This window comes from Sphaerodactylus townsendi, linkage group LG04 (genome assembly GCF_021028975.2).
Source record: "Sphaerodactylus townsendi isolate TG3544 linkage group LG04, MPM_Stown_v2.3, whole genome shotgun sequence".
NCBI classification, from domain to species: Eukaryota; Metazoa; Chordata; class Lepidosauria; order Squamata; family Sphaerodactylidae; genus Sphaerodactylus; species Sphaerodactylus townsendi.
Genome location: NC_059428.1, coordinates 96124715 through 96141671, shown reverse-complemented (window position 1 = coordinate 96141671; position 16957 = coordinate 96124715). Strand labels below are relative to the sequence as shown.

Here is a 16957-nt window from a genome sequence, read left to right as displayed (position 1 = left end):
CAGACATAATATCCTGGGATAAGGAGGTGAAACATCCCGGTTCGGGCATGATTTCCAGGCCTAACTCAGGTCCACCCCGCAATATTTCCCATCCTACGGTTGGCAGTTCTTTTGAAAAAGTCCACACTGATCCCGCTCCCATGTAAACACCGTGGGAGACGGACTGGTTTATTTTTCCCACCTTGCCACCTGTTCTCCCAACCCCACAGCTGCAGCCAATGAGAACGTCAGAAAAACAGGACTGTTTGTGCATGCATGGAAATGCTGAGATGGAAAATAAAACTAAACCGGGGGCCGTGTGTAATCATGTGGATTGCTTCCTCCCAGTCTGTACGCAATAACGGGCAGCCGTGTGAAGGGAGAAACCGAAATACAAACATCCTGGTATGTATGATCCTGGTTTTCTTCTGGGATAATTTGTCCGTCCAGAAAATGCCACTGCAACTTACCACTGTTCAAAACAGCCTCCAGTGTTTCAAATTGCATACTGTACATACCGTCAGGATAGGGTAGAGACTCTTGAGCACATCATGTATTCTTGTCTGAGGTATGTATTACCTAGACTTCCATTGCTTGCCCCAGCACTAGGGAATAAAATAGGTTGTTCTGAGCATATAAAGACTTTACACCTGCTGAATAACAGTGACAGTGGGATAACTGGAAAAACAGCGGAATTTTTGTTAGAGGTGATCAAGATAAGATAAGGGAAGCTCGTTCACCTCTTCGTTTCCAATCTGATGCGATTTGTCCTGGTTTCATGTTTTGCTTTAAGAACTGTGTAGATTTTTTTCCTGCTCTCTTTTGTACTCTGTTTTGTCCTTTGTTTTATTTCTTGTGGGTCTGCCTAATAAGGGCCAGTTGAAGTTGAGTTTCAAATTGTTTCCTTCCTGTTCATGTAATCCCTAGTTGAACAATTTTAAAATGAAGCCACTCTTGTCCTTCTTTTTTGGCCTTCATAGTACATTGCCCTGGGGCCAATCAGATGGGTAGATTTAAAATGCATGTTTGACCTGGAATGTACTTTTATCTTTTTTCCTATTTTACCACTTCTCTCATTTGCTGGTGTTGCTTTTAATGTAACTGTTTGGTTTCCTTAGCTTGAGGATGACATCGTTGTTAAGCAGAATTACTTCAGCACGATAAAAAATTTTGCGCTTCAGTTGTCTTCTGAAGACTGGATGATTCTCGAATTTTCTCAACTGGGATTCATTGGTAAGGGAATTCTGTTTTGAAATGGGGTAAACTTTTAGAAATTGACGGTGTTATGCTGAAGATGAAGCATGAAAATGACCCAGCACTTCTTTTAATATGCAATAAGCTTACTATTTTGTAAAGGTCCACTAAATGGCTCATTTTGTAATTCAACATGTTAGACTGTTTGTAAATCATTGTGATATAATCCAGCAGCTGAACATTCGAATGATTTGTATAGTTGTGGCTGCAGGCCTAAAAGAAATGACAGATTCTTAATTTGCATGACTTGAATAGGCTTCAGTTATGTAACTGTTAAGCTCCATTAAATTCTGGAAGAGGACCTTACATTCAGAGTTTGAAAATCTTTATTTTTGAAAAAAAAGAAGACAGGAAAGAACACCTTTTTTGTTGTTGTTAAATATGTAAAAGGCAATTCTGGTTCCCACATCTGCAATTCCTGTTCTTCTGTCTGTATGATACTTATGCCCCAAGTGGTCCTAGTTCCAACCTTTTGAAAAACCAAATTGTGGCAAATTTGTATTCACCAGTTCATTTTAGTCCCACAGAAATAATAATCTACGGGTTGGTTCTGGTGGGTTTTTCAGTCTGTGTGGCCGTGGTCTGGTGGATCTTGTTCCTAACGTTTCGCCTGCATCTGTGGCTGGCATCTTCAGAGGTGTATCACAGAGAAAAGTCTGTTTCACACTGTGTCTAGTGAGAAGGGAAAGTTAATGTGGTATATCTATGGGTTGCTTCTTTAGTAATATATGTTAGAATGCTTTCAGCCTAACTAACTGAAGTAGCCCTTTTTAGTGACATACTGGTTTTACAGTTTTAAAGCATAAAGAAATTGCTGATATTATTTTAAACTCTTTCAGGTAAAATGTTCCAGTCTCCAGATATTACTCTCATTGTGGAGTTCATATTTATGTTTTATAAGGAAAAACCTATTGACTGGCTCTTGGATCATATTCTTTGGGTGAAAGTTTGCAACCCTGAAAAAGATGCAGTAAGTCCACTTTGAAGCTTAACATATATTTAATATCTCTGGTGCGTTGCTGTACATTACATGCTTTAAATGTGAGAAATTACATATAAGAAGAAGGCAAGAGGTATTTATTTTCCATTATGGTCTTATGTTACCAAAAGGAATCATGTATTATACAGGGAGATTAATGAGTGGCTCTGAATTCTTGGCCATTAGCCTGCATAGAATCTGGAAGAAAATGGGTAGCGTCCTACCATCCATGTGTGGGAAGGCACACATGTTTTACCACATTCCTTTCCATTGCTGCAGCTGTGGCAGAACATGATCTACAATGGAAGATCATTATGTGCAAGCAGAAGTACAGGGTCCAAGCTTACACTGTGTGCTAGATACTTTCAAAAGCTCTCTTTACAGTTGTTTAGGGTTGCCCCAACTTTATCATAAGAGTGTATTCAAAAGAAGCATCTGAAAGATAACCCTTTGAAAGATTATTCCTAGGGCTGCAGAAGGCATACAGTGCATGTTCTGAGGAGGAACAAGGGGATGAAATAACTTCCTCCTCTTAAGCATATGCTATGTTTGCAAAGGAGGAAGGAGGATCAGTTTCATCTCCTTGTTCTTTGTGAAACCAGTATGCCCTGCCCACATGACTGTTCCTGTGTGTAAGTTCCACAACTTTGGAAGTGACCTTTCCAGAAAGAACTGCATCAGTTAAGAGGAACATGGGAAAATTAATCTTCCATTCAGAGTGGTAGTATGCTACCCAATGGTTTCTTTTTAGAAAACAATACATTTAAAACAACATTGTATTGTCGAAGGCTTTCACGGCCGGAATCACTTGGGTGCTGTGTGGTTTCCGGGCTGTATGGCCGTGTTCTAGCAGCATTCTCTCCTGACGTTTCGCCTGCGTCTGTGGCTGGCATCTTCAGAGGATCAACATAAAACAACATTGTTCAACAAAAGCAATGGATAACAAATATTTTCTAATTTCTTTAGATCAGTAGGGGTTAAAAGGCATATTTGAACAGAGATTCAAGCAGGCGTTAACTTCTGAGTTCCAGGAGGAGGATGGACAAGGGATTTGGGCACTTGATTCCATAACAGGAAATGTCCATCTCTTGCAATGCATGTATCTTGCTTTCAGCATAAGGGATGGCTAATTGTAACCCCCCCCCCCAATTTTCTTTTAAGAAACATTGTGATCGGCAGAAATCAAACTTAAGAATACGCTTCAGGCCTTCTCTTTTCCAGCATGTTGGCCTGCATTCCTCTCTCGCAGGGAAGATTCAGAAGCTCACAGTGAGTACTTACAGTGTGACATTTCATCCCTCACAAGATCAGTTCTCAGTAACCTGTCCATTGGTCAAGTTGGTATAATTAAGACGTTGTAAAATGCATAGTTTCCAAATGTGGGATAGTGGTAACTGGACATTGTCTTTTTTTAAACATCTCTGATAATAGCCCAGTGGAACATCTGCATCTTGCAGGCCCTGCAGAATTGATCAATGTCCCACAGGGCCATGATGTCTGCTGACAGGGAGTTCCACCAGGCTGGAGCCAGGGCCAAAAAAGCCCTGGCTCTGGCTAAGGTCAACTGGATCTCTTTCAGGCCAGGGACCACCAGAGGGTTGGTATTAGAGGAATGAAGCCTCCTCCATGGGTGATATGGGGAGATGCGATTTTGAAGATATGAGGGCCCCAGACCAGTGGCAGAGCACCCGGGGGTGGGGGCATCTTGCATCGGGTGTTCGCTGGTGCAGGGGTGAGGCGTTCCAGGGCGGGGGCGTGGCAGTGGCGAAGGGCACACACATACCCTGGATGCAGTTCCCCCTCGCTGCAGCTCTACCCCAGACGGCTCAAGGACTCAAAAGTCAAAACCAACACTTTGAACAGGATCCGAAATTCAATTGGTAATCAGTGCAGCTGGTGAAATATAGGTATAATACACTCTCTCACAGGTGTCTGGTGAGGAGGTGCACCACTGTATTCTGGACTACTCTTAACTCCTGGGTCAGTCTCAAAGGTAGGCCAGCATAGAGTAAATTACAGTAGTCTACCTTGGAGGTGATCATTGCATAAATGAGATGAAATTTTCTCTGTGGGGACTCGAACCATTTGTATAGTTTAATGAATAATGGGAGAAGTCAGAGGTTATGAACCTCTCACAAGTGGTGGGGATAAGCAAAAATACAATAAATTATGAAGCATAATAAAATGAATTAACACCCATGTTAAGAATAATCTACTAAAAAGAGGGTCCCCTTGGATGACTAGAATGAAGGAGGAATCTGGTTAAAGCCAAGACAACAGGTGCTTAGTTTTTTGATGAGTTGTAATTCCGCACTTTTGTGCTTTGTATTCCTTTAGACTTTTTTTCCTGCTGAACAGTGGCTTCTAGATCTTTAACAGTATGTCCAAGAAAATTAAAACTGAAACATCCAGTTTTTTGTAATGTTGCAGTTATGTTGGATTTGTGTTCCTTGTTCTTCTCACAAAGGGACTGTCCTGTTTGCCCAATATAGACAGAAGGGCACTCTTGGCACATGATGGTATATATTAAATTGAAGGATGTGCAAATAGATGAGCCAGATGTAATTTTCTGTAAAAATGAGACAAAGGAGTTTCTTCCCATTGTATCTGAAGAAGTGAGCTCTGTCTGCATAAGTAAACACTGTTTTGGCTTATTTTTTGCTGCTTTTTTAAGCTTATGATTTGTGACTTTCCAGAGTTTTCTACTTTCCATCAATCAATGTAGCTATTTTCATTAGGAGTACAGGGAGCCAGACAGTTTGGATTTATTTCTTTTCTCATTGCTTGGTGTAGTCCATTTATATGAATATTCAGTTTTACATTTTGAATTTCCCTATAAGAGGAATCTGGAGTTTCATTGCTAAAGACTACCTCAAGTGTTTTGGTTACTTTCATCAAGGAGCGGCCTCTGGAATGAAGGCTGAGGGCACGTTCTTTGCAAATGGAAGGTTCTTGGCATCTTCTGTTAAAAAGCTTTTGAACAGAAGGGATAGTACAGCTATTTTCTGTGGAAATCGTGAAGCGTTGCTGCATATAGAGCAGATAGCATTAATCCAGACCAGTGTTTCCCAACCTGTGGATCAGGATCCACAAATGGCTTGTGAAGCCTGTGGAAGTAGGTCACGGGCTCTTGTGGGTTTATGGTGGCTGTTTTCTTCCTCTCTTTGCCTGGTGCCCAGCCAAAATTGCACTGAATCTCTGAGGTGGAGGAGGTGGGGTGTAGCTAGCCAGGCAACCAACCAACAAGCTGCACCTGAAAAACAGCACTCGTATCTTTTTACCCAGCATAGCAGCTGTCAGCTTTATCTTCCTCCTCATTTTTTCCTTTCTTCAACTGCACTCCTCCTCCCACTTTTCCTTGCTGGTGATGCCACCTAGCTGTTTCTCAGCAGTTGCTAAGGTGCTTTTTTTAAAAAAAAGGAAAAGAAGGCCATTTGTGAGCTGCATGTGCTGCTGCACGTGCAATGTGGCCAAAAGAATGACCTTTTCCAGGAATGTTTATGGTGGTTTCTTTGCTGCTTCTGTTTGCTCCAGCCCCTGCTAGGGGCAGGAGCAGCTCCCAGGCTGTATGTATGCGAGGGAGCTTGTATATTTGTTGGAGGTAAGAGAGATCATGGGCAATAGTCTCAGAGGCGAGACTATTATACTTTGTTAGCCCACAGGACAAAAAGATCTCAACCAAGCTCTCCTGAGCCCATTGTCTTTGATTGGTGGGGAAGCCACATTTTATCTACATCTTCTGGCCTCACCTGTTCAGTCTTCTGCAAAGAAAGGGACAATTCAGACTGCAGACTGGTAGGACTTGCTTGGTGCTTGTCCAGTTGGAGGATGAGCACTTAGCCGCTGTTAGTTATGATACTAACACTCCATTTCATTTTTAAAGATAGTTTACTAAGTCTGCTCTGCTGACTAATGGAAGCTTTTTAAAGTTCAAAGAACAAAAAATATAAACAAAACTAGTGTGGTGGAAAATGATGAACAAAATCAGGACCTAGCACACTCTGACTATAAATAGTACCATTTAATACAATATATACAAGTGTATAAATTTAATCAAGACAAAATATAAGCAATAAAGAATCACTCGCATACCACAAAATCAAGAATCCACATCCCAATATAAAAAACCATGTTTCACGAGACATTTGCGGCTTAGCCTAGAAATAGAGGGGAAACTTCAAACCAGAGAAACTCTAATTTCACGTGAAGTAAAATGTCTGGAATTCATGTACCCATTGTTGGCAAGCATAACAAGGTCCGATTACACATGGGACACTTGGGCCTCTTCTCTGGCCGTGGGCTCTTGTCATGTTTCTCTGTTTACACACAAAGAGGCCACCCAGACCTGCAGCACGGTTTTGTCTGCCTGGCCTCTGGTTCCAGTCTCTCCATTTGGATAGGCAGATCTGTGCCTGAAAAGCAAAAGTGGGGCGGCTGAGGGATTGGACCCAATCCCTGAGTTGAAAGGGCAAACAAAACCCCCAAACTGGGAGGATGGGGTGGCACAGAAGGCTTTTCCTTTGCGAGGAATGGATGAAAACTGGGAAAGAGCAATCCAAGCCCAGGAGGGACTGGGAGCCTGGTACTGGAACTGGCAAAACCCAGCTTGGGGAGAAGTTTTGGTGCATTGTGGGGGGGGAGGGGGGACTGAGAAAGCACCTTGTTTCTCAAAGAGCACTCATCATTGGGCAAAGCATAGTCAGATGATTTGCCGCCATGTATTGTAATGGCCCTTTGTTGTCCTCCCTCTTCCAGCATACCATGAACCTGCCTTTATTGGTGCATCCATCAGCAACAAACTAATGTGTCTTCCAGAACAGAAGTTCACCAGTCGAGAGAGAGAAGCTTGCACTGTTCCTTGCAAAAGCCCTCCCTGTTGTTAGTGTATCAAGAGATTGATCTCTTGATACTAGCACTTAGAGAAAGAGAAATGAGCTGGCAGCATGCGGGTGGGGGGGGGGGCAGGGGAGAAGACATGCAAAGTGGGTTGCTTGTGCATGGAGGGAAGATCTCTGGGGCAAAACTGTGCTCACTGGTAGATGTCCCTTCTCTGGTAGTGAAGCAAAATTAAAATCATGCTTGAAGTGGTCTTGCTTGCTGCAGGGAGAATGAAAAGTGAAAGCAGGGCTTGAAGAAATATGTTCATACAAGAAATCTTGCTGCGACAAACATTTGCCTCCACCATGCAGTAAACACATTGTGTACAATCAGCCAACGATACTGGTGAAATAGAAATGTGACCACGGAATGGTCCCTTTCCTGGGAACCCATCTCTGTATTTGTATGCCTTTGTGCTCATAATGCTTATATTGATACGTATTTGTGTCAATTTTTGATTTGGTGTACTGTATTGGGGTGTGGATTTTTCATTTTGTTATATAAAAGTGATTCTATATTGTTTACAGTTTGTCTTGATTAAATTTTATACACTCATGCATATTGTATTAATTGGCATTATTTGTAGTTAGAGTGCACTATGTCCTGTTTTTGTTCTTTAGTTTTTAAAGTTGCCATTTTGCTGAGTGGGGTTTGTGATCAGTCTGGTAGAACTGGTGGAGCAATAGAATAATCTTTATCTCATATAATGATGTTTTATTTTTTAATTCAAGAAATATCTCCTGAATGGGCTCCCCAAGCCTGTATCTCACAAGCTTAAAATTCCAGCCTCGTTTCCTCCTTCTCACAAAATGTGGTGACTCTAGATACAATGTACTAGCCCAGTGATGGTGTACCTTTTTGAGACCGAGTGCCCAAACTACAACCCAAAACCCACTTATTTATCACAAAGTGTCAACACGGCAATTTAACCTGAATACTGAGGTTTAAGTTTAGGAAAAACTATTGGCTCCAAAGCATGCGTTACTCAGGAGTAAGCTTGGTGGTAGTCGGTACCTTTTTGCTTTGAAGCAATGCTTTGAACGGGTGAATCACGACCCTAGGAGGGTTTACTCAGAAGCAAGCCCCCCACATGACAAACTCTGTGCGTGCGTGCTCACAGAGAGGGCTCTGAGTGCCACCTCTGGCACCCGTGCCATAGGTTCACCACCACTGTACTAGCCTGACCTGACGATAAGAAAAAAACAAAGTGCTTAGATATTTAGAAATCCATGTGTTTCCCAAAAGGATAAATGTTCCACTGAAGTTAAATAGAATTCTAAAACAGTATACTAAGAGGGAGGAGCTTCAGGTGTCAACTAAATAGTGCAACCTAATGAAACTGCAACCTTTCCACCATGTTTTGCTTTTTCAATCTCTGCTTTAGAGAAGTAAGTGGGGTGGCAGGGTCTAGAACCCTGGCTCTATATACCCAAGCAAAGCATTCTGAGAATTTTCTTTGAAGTAAATCCCATTAAATTCATTGGGGCTCTAGTACAAAACAATCCTATGCCTGCTTGCCTGTCAAAACATCCTGTTGTATAAAAAAAACTTACTTTTGAGTAGATATACATAGGATTGTGTATTCTGGCCAGGAGTGTGGAAGAGATGCATTAATTGTTGGCACTATTTTTTAAAGATTAAATTTTAAATAGCCAATGAATAAATAGTTTTGGTAGCCCTGAAGGTTCAACAAGATCCATTCACGATGTTAATAATTTGTGTGGCTAATGAAGCTGTACCCTTCGAACAGATAGCTGTGTGCTTTTATTTGCATTAAAAATGAATAAATTATGTAATAAATATTTCAATAAATTCTACACCAATAGCTACATTTTTGCTTGGACAACAAACAGCCCAGTCCAGAGTGAGGGCCCTGGACCCATTTCTGGAGATGGTGCATCCCTACTCTGGCCTAGGTGGCCACCTCACTGGCAAAAAGGGCAAATTCACTGATGGAGGGGCACCTTATCCGGGCAAGTGGGTGCTGTGCAGCTTCATGGTGCTCAACCCAGGAGCCGCTGTACGTGTCTAGGCCCACCAGTATAAAAATGTTGCACCAGTGTGTCTGGGGGTGCTTCAAGGGTGGGCCAGTGGGTGGAGCTGACTTTAGTTGGCTTCTACTGCCCACCCAGGCCCTGGGTGTTGGAAGAGCCAACTTCGTACAATCAACTATGTTGTGGGATTCTCAGGGGCAGGTTTGGGTTTTGTTTGCGGGGGAGGGCCTCCTGTACTACAGAGAAATCCTTTGGAAAGAGCGGTGCACTGCCAGAGTGCTGCCATCCCTGTCCATCAGTGTGATCGATTGGACTGTTACACTTAAGTAGTGGTTATAGAATAGGCAAACTTGCAGTTAAAATGCATTGAAGCAATGGCTGTAAAAAAAAAAAACACTGTGGCCCAAAAATCCATGTTTCAATAGACCACTGGGTCATCATACCAAATAAATTTGGTGAGTCACCTTGCCAAAAAAATTTGATCTAGATGGACCAAGGGCGCAAAGCAGCTTTAACTTTACATCTATGAATAGTTCCAGCAGTGCAGTCTAAGTATGATTTCTTACAGGAAAAGAACTGTTAACAAAATTGTGCCTGAGTAAAAATGTTTTCTAATAGGCAGACAAAATACCTTTATCTTATTTTAAGTGCTTTTAATTTCAGACCTTTAACTGCAAATGTTTTGCAATAGAACATGAAGAAAATGGATAAAATAAATATTATACCCCCACTCCCCATGTTTTTTAAAAAAAACTCTCTGATCCATTCATACAGAAACAAAGTCCCTGGCCTACTTAACTGTAATTCTTGTCTTCTATTCAATTAGGATAAAGATTTCTTGAAACCATTACTGCATAAAATTCATGTGAATCCACCTGCAGAGGTTTCAACAACTTTAAAGGTCTATCAAGGGCATGCGCTTGAAAAGGCCTACATGGGTGAAGACTTCTTCTGGGCTGTTACACCAGTTGCTGGGGACTACATCTTGTTGAAATTTGACAAGCCTGTCAATATAGAAAGGTAAGCGTTGCTTGCTTGCTCTGCAGTTTGAAATGGAGCTTCTTTTGAATACTGTCTTATAATAAGTTTGGGACAACTGTAAACAAGTGGAAAGAGAGCTCCTTAAAGTATCTAGTACAGTGAATATGTTTGGATTCTATACTTCTGCTTGCACATAATGGTTCTTCATTGTAGAGCATGTTTTTACAATTCTGCTTTTCTGCTTGTGCAAGATAACTAACATCTGCTCAGGAAAGATAAGCCATATCTGTAAGAGGGATGTTGATGGCTGCACAGAAATTTGATGGTGGTTGAATTTTGGGATGGGACAGTAATACAATGCTGAGACAACCTAGACAATATTTTTGAGTATAATGTTTGTGAGAGAAAGAGGTTTCTCAGCTTGAGCATTTTCCATTCTTTTACAGCTTTCTATGATAAGTGCTAACTCCATAGTATGTGTTTGAGCTAGTTTGTGCAGTTGGCGGCAATGTGATCTCTAATTAAAAAGAATACAGCTGTAACCCACTCTTCACAAGCTCCAGGTGCTCTGCTGCCTAGTTTCAGTCCCATGTGAGGCACTGACCTTCCGCCCCTGCTTTACGAGGGTTGGAAGAGTGGTGCTCGGTCTCTGGTTAGGTAGTCTGTGTTGTACAGAGCAGAGACTTCTCTGGCTGCTGCCAACTTGTAGAGGCAGCTAACTCGTCTACTTGAAAGTATCTTGTCCTGCCTCTTAGAATCCTCTGGCTCTTTGTTTACTAGTGGGACTTAAAAAGGAAGAATACATGGTTGGAAGAATCTGTTGGATAATCCTCACCCAGCATTTTCAAAATTTGTTTTTTTTACCTTCCCCCCCAATCTTTCACCTTGATTTCCATGTGCTGCATCTACTTGTAATTAGCTTTGCTTAAACTCATTTCCATTCTTCCACTCTTCCTAACCCAATCCACCATCATCCTTGGTATGTGCCTATCACCTTTCATCCTCAAGCTTTGGATCCTTCATCAGTGTATACTTGCCCCCGTCTCCACCCCCAGCATCTAGTCTCCTATTTCTTCATTCTTGTTGCCATTTTGTTTTGCCATTTGTGTATGGAACTGTACATGCAATAATGGAAACTGTGTGCATCTACAAGAGAGAGAAGGGGACTTTCTGCTACGATACTGTGAACTTATACAAGTGGAATTCCGCTACCCTTCTACATTTGCAGAACTGCATTTTCAGAAAAGCATTGATCACCCACTTCTTGGAATGTGAATCAGTCAGTATATTACAGCTTATATAGACTTCAACAAGCAGGAACTTTTAGGATGCAAATCTGGACAGTTTCTTCTAAGATGAAGTTTTTATTCTCCATGCTACTGAAGATTGATTTGAATTAATCATTCCAAATAGTTAATTATGGGTTCAGGCTGGGCAGAATTTCTAGCATAGGTCTCTCCAGGGTAGCATGGATAGAGCTGAAGAAATTCCTTGGGACAGATACATGTAAGTATGAAGATCAACTAGCTTATTAGACTACCAAAATAGAATGTTTCCTTTTCAGAATCCCAATTTGTATATATATGTGTAATATGAAGTACAGTTTTTCCACATGGGTACGTTTGGACATCACAGCAAAGTGGAGCTTGTTAAAGGCTCACCAAACTGGAAAGCTTTAAATTTGCTCTGGGCATGGGAAAGAACCAGAAGAGCACACAAACACAGAAACAGCCTGTGTGTTTGTACCAGTCAAGGACAGCCCTGAAATTGTCGTTCTGTCAGATTACAGCAACAGTCTTCCTGTTCATCTCCTTCACTGCAGCAGAAGTGGTATAGTACGCTATAATATTCAGGATACCAAACATTAAATATGTCCTGTTCTGTACCAGTTAGCTCTAAGTACCACTGATGTGATATAACAGTGGGAAACAGACAACAAATTAAGCATTTTCGCTTTCAGCAAAAGAAGGAAATTATTTCAAAATTGAGAAAGATTGACTTTCTGTTCAGTTTGAGCAATTAGATTAAAAACCACAGGTTTTCCATCTCAGCTAACGGTAATTTAAACATGGCCATTACAAATTCAATTTTTATAGTTTTCCCTCTCTCTAGGAGATCAGTTTTGATTTGTTTCACATTGACAATATAATTAGTGCTCTTTGAATGCTGAAAAATAAGCCCGCTTTACAGAGTCTTCTATCTTGAAAAGTGGGTACTGAGAATCTAAGGAGCTCCTTTCAGCGGAAAATGGTTGGTTGTACAGCATCTTACAAAATTGCTTTCACACTATTAATTTGTATAACAATCAGTTTTGAGGCAAATATATATTTATGACTAGAAAACAAATGATGAGATATGACCAGGCACAAAACCTGTTTACATGCAAATGGGCATATTATTCTGTAAGGATTTTGTCACATTGCACCAACAGCCTATTCTTTGCATCCAGAATTCTGGTATTGTTGATAAAGTCAGCAGGGAAGTGGCTGAAAGGGAGGGATGTGAACTTTTTCTGATTATTTTTTCCTCCCCAGAAAATAGGAGCCTGATTCTGTCTCCCCATATGTCAGCTCAGTTAATAAAAGTGGATTATCAGTTTCCACTTCCACCAACTGGTACCTCTCAAGCACTGTGCTAACATTTTAAATAAACAAATATAATAAATATTAAGGCAGCTGGTAAAATTTATGCTAAGTATGAGCAGTATGGTTCTTTTATGTTCTTCTGCCTATATTTTATTTGGATATATTTATTTATTTAGGCACTTCTTAACCCACTTTTCTGCCCAGTAGAAACCCAAAAAAACCCAACCCCAAAAGCAATTTATTTAAAAAAATTGAAAAAATGAATACATGGAAATAAAAGTGCAATCAGGATAATTTTTAAACTGACACTAAATTACGTCTTGAACTCATCTTGGATCCACAAGACTGGCTCATTTGTGGGCACTGTTGAAATTTTGAGAACAAGTAGTAAATGCCACAACAAACTTTTCTTTTAATATCCCACCTAATTTCTCAGACTCAAGGTAACTTATGTAAATTTTGGTAAATGGAACATTAAAGAAAAGGAGTGAGAGAAATTAGAAACAATCCTCTAGAAATCTGCCGTTCAAAAGCAAAGAACTCAACATTTTTGGAATTCGTCTTCTTTCTATGGGAAAGAAGGTGATTGGAGAAAATTCCAAGGCAGTCAGATCTTACAAGAGGGGAGAGAGCTACAATTAGTTCTCCTCTATTTAATTACAATCAATACCAGGCTTGCATGTGTGTGTGATTAGTAAAAACAGTGAGAGGGACTATTTAAATCTCCTGTTGCTTTACTACAATCTTATTCCACTCTTGTACTAATTGAAATTAAAGAGACAGGAGACCTAGCATTAGAGAAGTTGCTTTGGACATTGACTGGGTGTAATGTCTTCTCAAGCCCCTCCTCCTTCCCAAGCCCCCTCCTTCCCAAGCCCCTCCTCCTTCCCAAACCCCACCCCAACTAGCTACCTTCAAGCAGTTATTTTTCTTTAGGAGCCATCCCTGAAGAACATCCCACAGTGGCATTGTCCATAATTGCAGTACATATTAATGAATTTAAGCAAACATGATAAAAGATGCCTGCCCGGTTTTTGCACAGAGTGGTGCACTTTGAGCACAGTTCTTTTCCATACATATATGTGTAGTATGACTGTCAGAGATATACAGTCCAGGTCTTTTAAAAATACAATTAATTATTTTTTAATTTCACATTTTAGAAAGTCATAATAGCATTTGTTTGAATGTTTCATGTACAGAAATCAGGCTACTGAAGGCACTGTAACATTTTTTCAGAAAACAATTTGTGCTACTATGAATGTTTATAGAGTCCTGATAAAATCTCTGTAGCAAAGTCTCTTGGTAACTCAAAGCAAAAGTCTTCTTCATTTCTCCAGTCGTGACCACTCCTCCATCTTCTTTCCCACAGAAAGAGGAAATTAGCTTCCATCATTGGGCACCAGGGCAGACTCTGGCTTATATTGCAATACATTTGTTAGTCTTTAAGGTATCTTAAGATGCTTTGTCATTTTGGCTGTAGCTGTTCTTCAGGATGTAATATTGGGATTTTTTTCCTTAAATGTTGTTATGTCTGGAGCTCATGTCAAATTTAGCATAGGTTTGTATTTTAGAGTAACTTTCTGAATGGTGGTGATTTTTGCCCATTCCCCCTCCCACTGCAGACACCCAGCTTGCTGTTGAGGGTCCTGTCCCTCCAGAGCACCATTTCAGGGAACATGGAGAAGGATAGGGGAGACAAAGGAAGTCCTGTGTCACTGGCTGATTTGCCATGAAATCCAAGCCATTTTTGTGTATATGGGAATCTGTGATCCCAACTTTTGTGCCTGGATAAACATTAGTTCAGTTACCCTTTTCAGTTGTGAAACCAGAGACCTCCTTATGGAAGCTATATCAGCCATGCTATTATAGGCATAGATATCACTTAGTGGCATAATATAATGGTTTCTTCTCATTAAATACCACTGGTATGCATAAGAACTGCTGCAGACCTGTTCAGGTTTTCACCTTTCAGTCAAAAGGTATCCCAAATATACAGTAACATTAATGCATTCATATGCAAGAAGTCCCATAAATTCAAAATTCGGTGTTGTTATTTTGGTGTGTCTTGATAAAAGGTACTTTGTAGATTTTTGTGTTTTGGTTTTGCTTTGGATCAATATGGCTACCTGCAATCAGTAGTTATTTTGGAAGTTCTGATTTAGCCCATAAAAAGAGAAGAATTGTTAGATGAAAATTACCTCAGAAAAGTCTTTGTTTATAGAGTTTCTTGCTCATCCATTCCCTTCAAGTATTACCCAATTTTGCTTCCATGAAGTCTTTAACTAGTGCATCAACTTCATCTAAACTCCAGTATTCTTAACAGAATGTCTTCTGTATATTCTCTTTTCTTAGCCTTTTGAGGGACCTTTGTATTCTGTGTAGCATGTTGGAGAGATTGGATTACGTACAGCTTTTTATCTTTACAACTGGGGGCTGCCCTTGCCCTTTTTTCTTCCCAGATGGTCAAAGATCCATACCAGCTCCACTCAGCACCACTATCTATTGAAATCTGCTTAGCATTTTACATGGGGTGCAGGCAAGGGGCCTTAAGATCATACCCAGCCTAAAAAGTCTTTTTTTCTCCCCTTCCCCAGCTTAAGAAAGAATTCTGTAGAATTAAAAAAAACTTGTGAGATGTTTTGTGTTGCTTTAGTTGGTCTTAATGAAAGGTATGAGGTGGCTTTTGTTTTGGATCAATGGAGCAAGTATTTCAACATTATAGACGTGTAAGCTGTCAGTGTAAGATGAGTTCACACTGTTACTTGTAGTGACCACTTGGTAACCTTAATGTGAGAAACTGCAGTCATTGTACTTGTACTTCTGGCAGATATTCTGCAGTGGTCATACTAGTAGTCGATGGTTGTTTAAACGGAGTGAAAATCCAGTGACACCATAAAGACTCATAATATTTTTTTCCAGCATAAGTTTTTGTGTATCAGGTCTCTCTTATTTAGATGTGTAGATTTGTAAATACATCAGACTTGGTGTATTTACGCAACAGAAAAGTGGAAGAGACATGTTATAGAGACTGTTCAAAACAAGAAACAATTCAAATGCAAATTGGTTACCTCATCATGCTTCCAACTGTTGTTAGTAAAAGTGTGAAATCTACAGCAGCATGAAGTGAGATAAGCAGATACTATGGGAAATTACGGAAATATGGCTTGAGAAATATAACTTATATGCATGAGGTGGGAAGTTCTATACTCTGTACACTAAACAAATAAATAAGTTCTTATGCAAGGTAGTACATGAACACAAATCTGAAATTTAAGATCACACCAGTCAGAAACCAGCTGGTGAACATAATGATCTTTCTTCTTCATCATCATCTATTAGTCTTGTATGCCATTCTTCTTCTAATGGGCTCAGGGCGACTCACAACATATTCAAAACCACATGAAACCAGTATAAATACAGGTAGAAGCATTTAAAATCATGTAAATACAGATAAACAGATTTAAAATAACTAAAATCAGATCATTTCATTTCTGGGTTGGATCCCATGGATTTGTTCCACTAATGGTAGCACCTTCCCCATGCAAGAAACTCTTCACCCTATCTAAACAGACCCTCATTGTAAGGATGTTTTCGCTATTGTTCAAAATTAGGCCAGTTAGATTTCATTATTATCAATTTGACAGCTGTATGCAAAAACATTTACTGTTTTAAGGGATTGGATCCAATGAACTGCAAAGTGATTCTTAAAAATATATGTTCTTTCTTTCTTCATTATACCTTATGGAAAGCTGCTCTTAAGGACAAGGGAATCCTGGGAAAGCTGCTCTTGAGGACAAGGGAATCCTGGGAAAGCTGCTCTTGAGGACAAGGGAATCCTGGGTTTCCAAATGGGAAGGCCTCAGGGGACAGAAGTAGCTCCTTCATCCTTTTGCCTGACCTCTTGAGAAATGGGAAATGATGGTTTCTACTAATTTCCCATTCTGCTTCAGCCTACTGCCCAAGTGACATATACTACTCTGTTCTTAAGCATCCCCTAACCCGGGAGGGGGACACAACAAAATCGTGTGGGAGGGAGCCATTCATTAACTTGTTCTATTCATAGTTCACCCAGCCTGTTTTGCATGTTTAAACTGTTAAAATCTTTGAATATCTTCCAGTTGTGTCTTTGGAATATGTTCCAAAAATTAATGTCTCAGTTGTGACTGATGTGGATATATTATGCATTTTTATATTCCTAGATACCTGTTCCACAGTGGTAACCCAGAACATCCAGGGGACATATTAGTTAATACAACAATAGAAGTTTTGCCTTTCAAGGTATGGTTGCAGAGAAGTCCATTGTGATC

The 16957-nt window shown here is 40.3% G+C and overlaps 1 protein-coding gene across 3 annotated transcripts in view; it reads left to right on the top strand.

Moving 5' to 3' along the window:
- Positions 1-16957, top strand: part of MGAT4A (alpha-1,3-mannosyl-glycoprotein 4-beta-N-acetylglucosaminyltransferase A) — an 83743-nt gene that overhangs the window by 56067 nt on the left and 10719 nt on the right. For all 3 annotated transcript variants that reach the window (XM_048495640.1, XM_048495641.1, XM_048495639.1), the window contains exons 9-13: positions 1098-1212; positions 2073-2203; positions 3374-3481; positions 9911-10104; positions 16850-16928. In XM_048495640.1, the coding sequence (XP_048351597.1) occupies positions 1098-1212; positions 2073-2203; positions 3374-3481; positions 9911-10104; positions 16850-16928 (627 nt within the window). The remainder of the gene's footprint in view (positions 1-1097; positions 1213-2072; positions 2204-3373; positions 3482-9910; positions 10105-16849; positions 16929-16957) is intronic.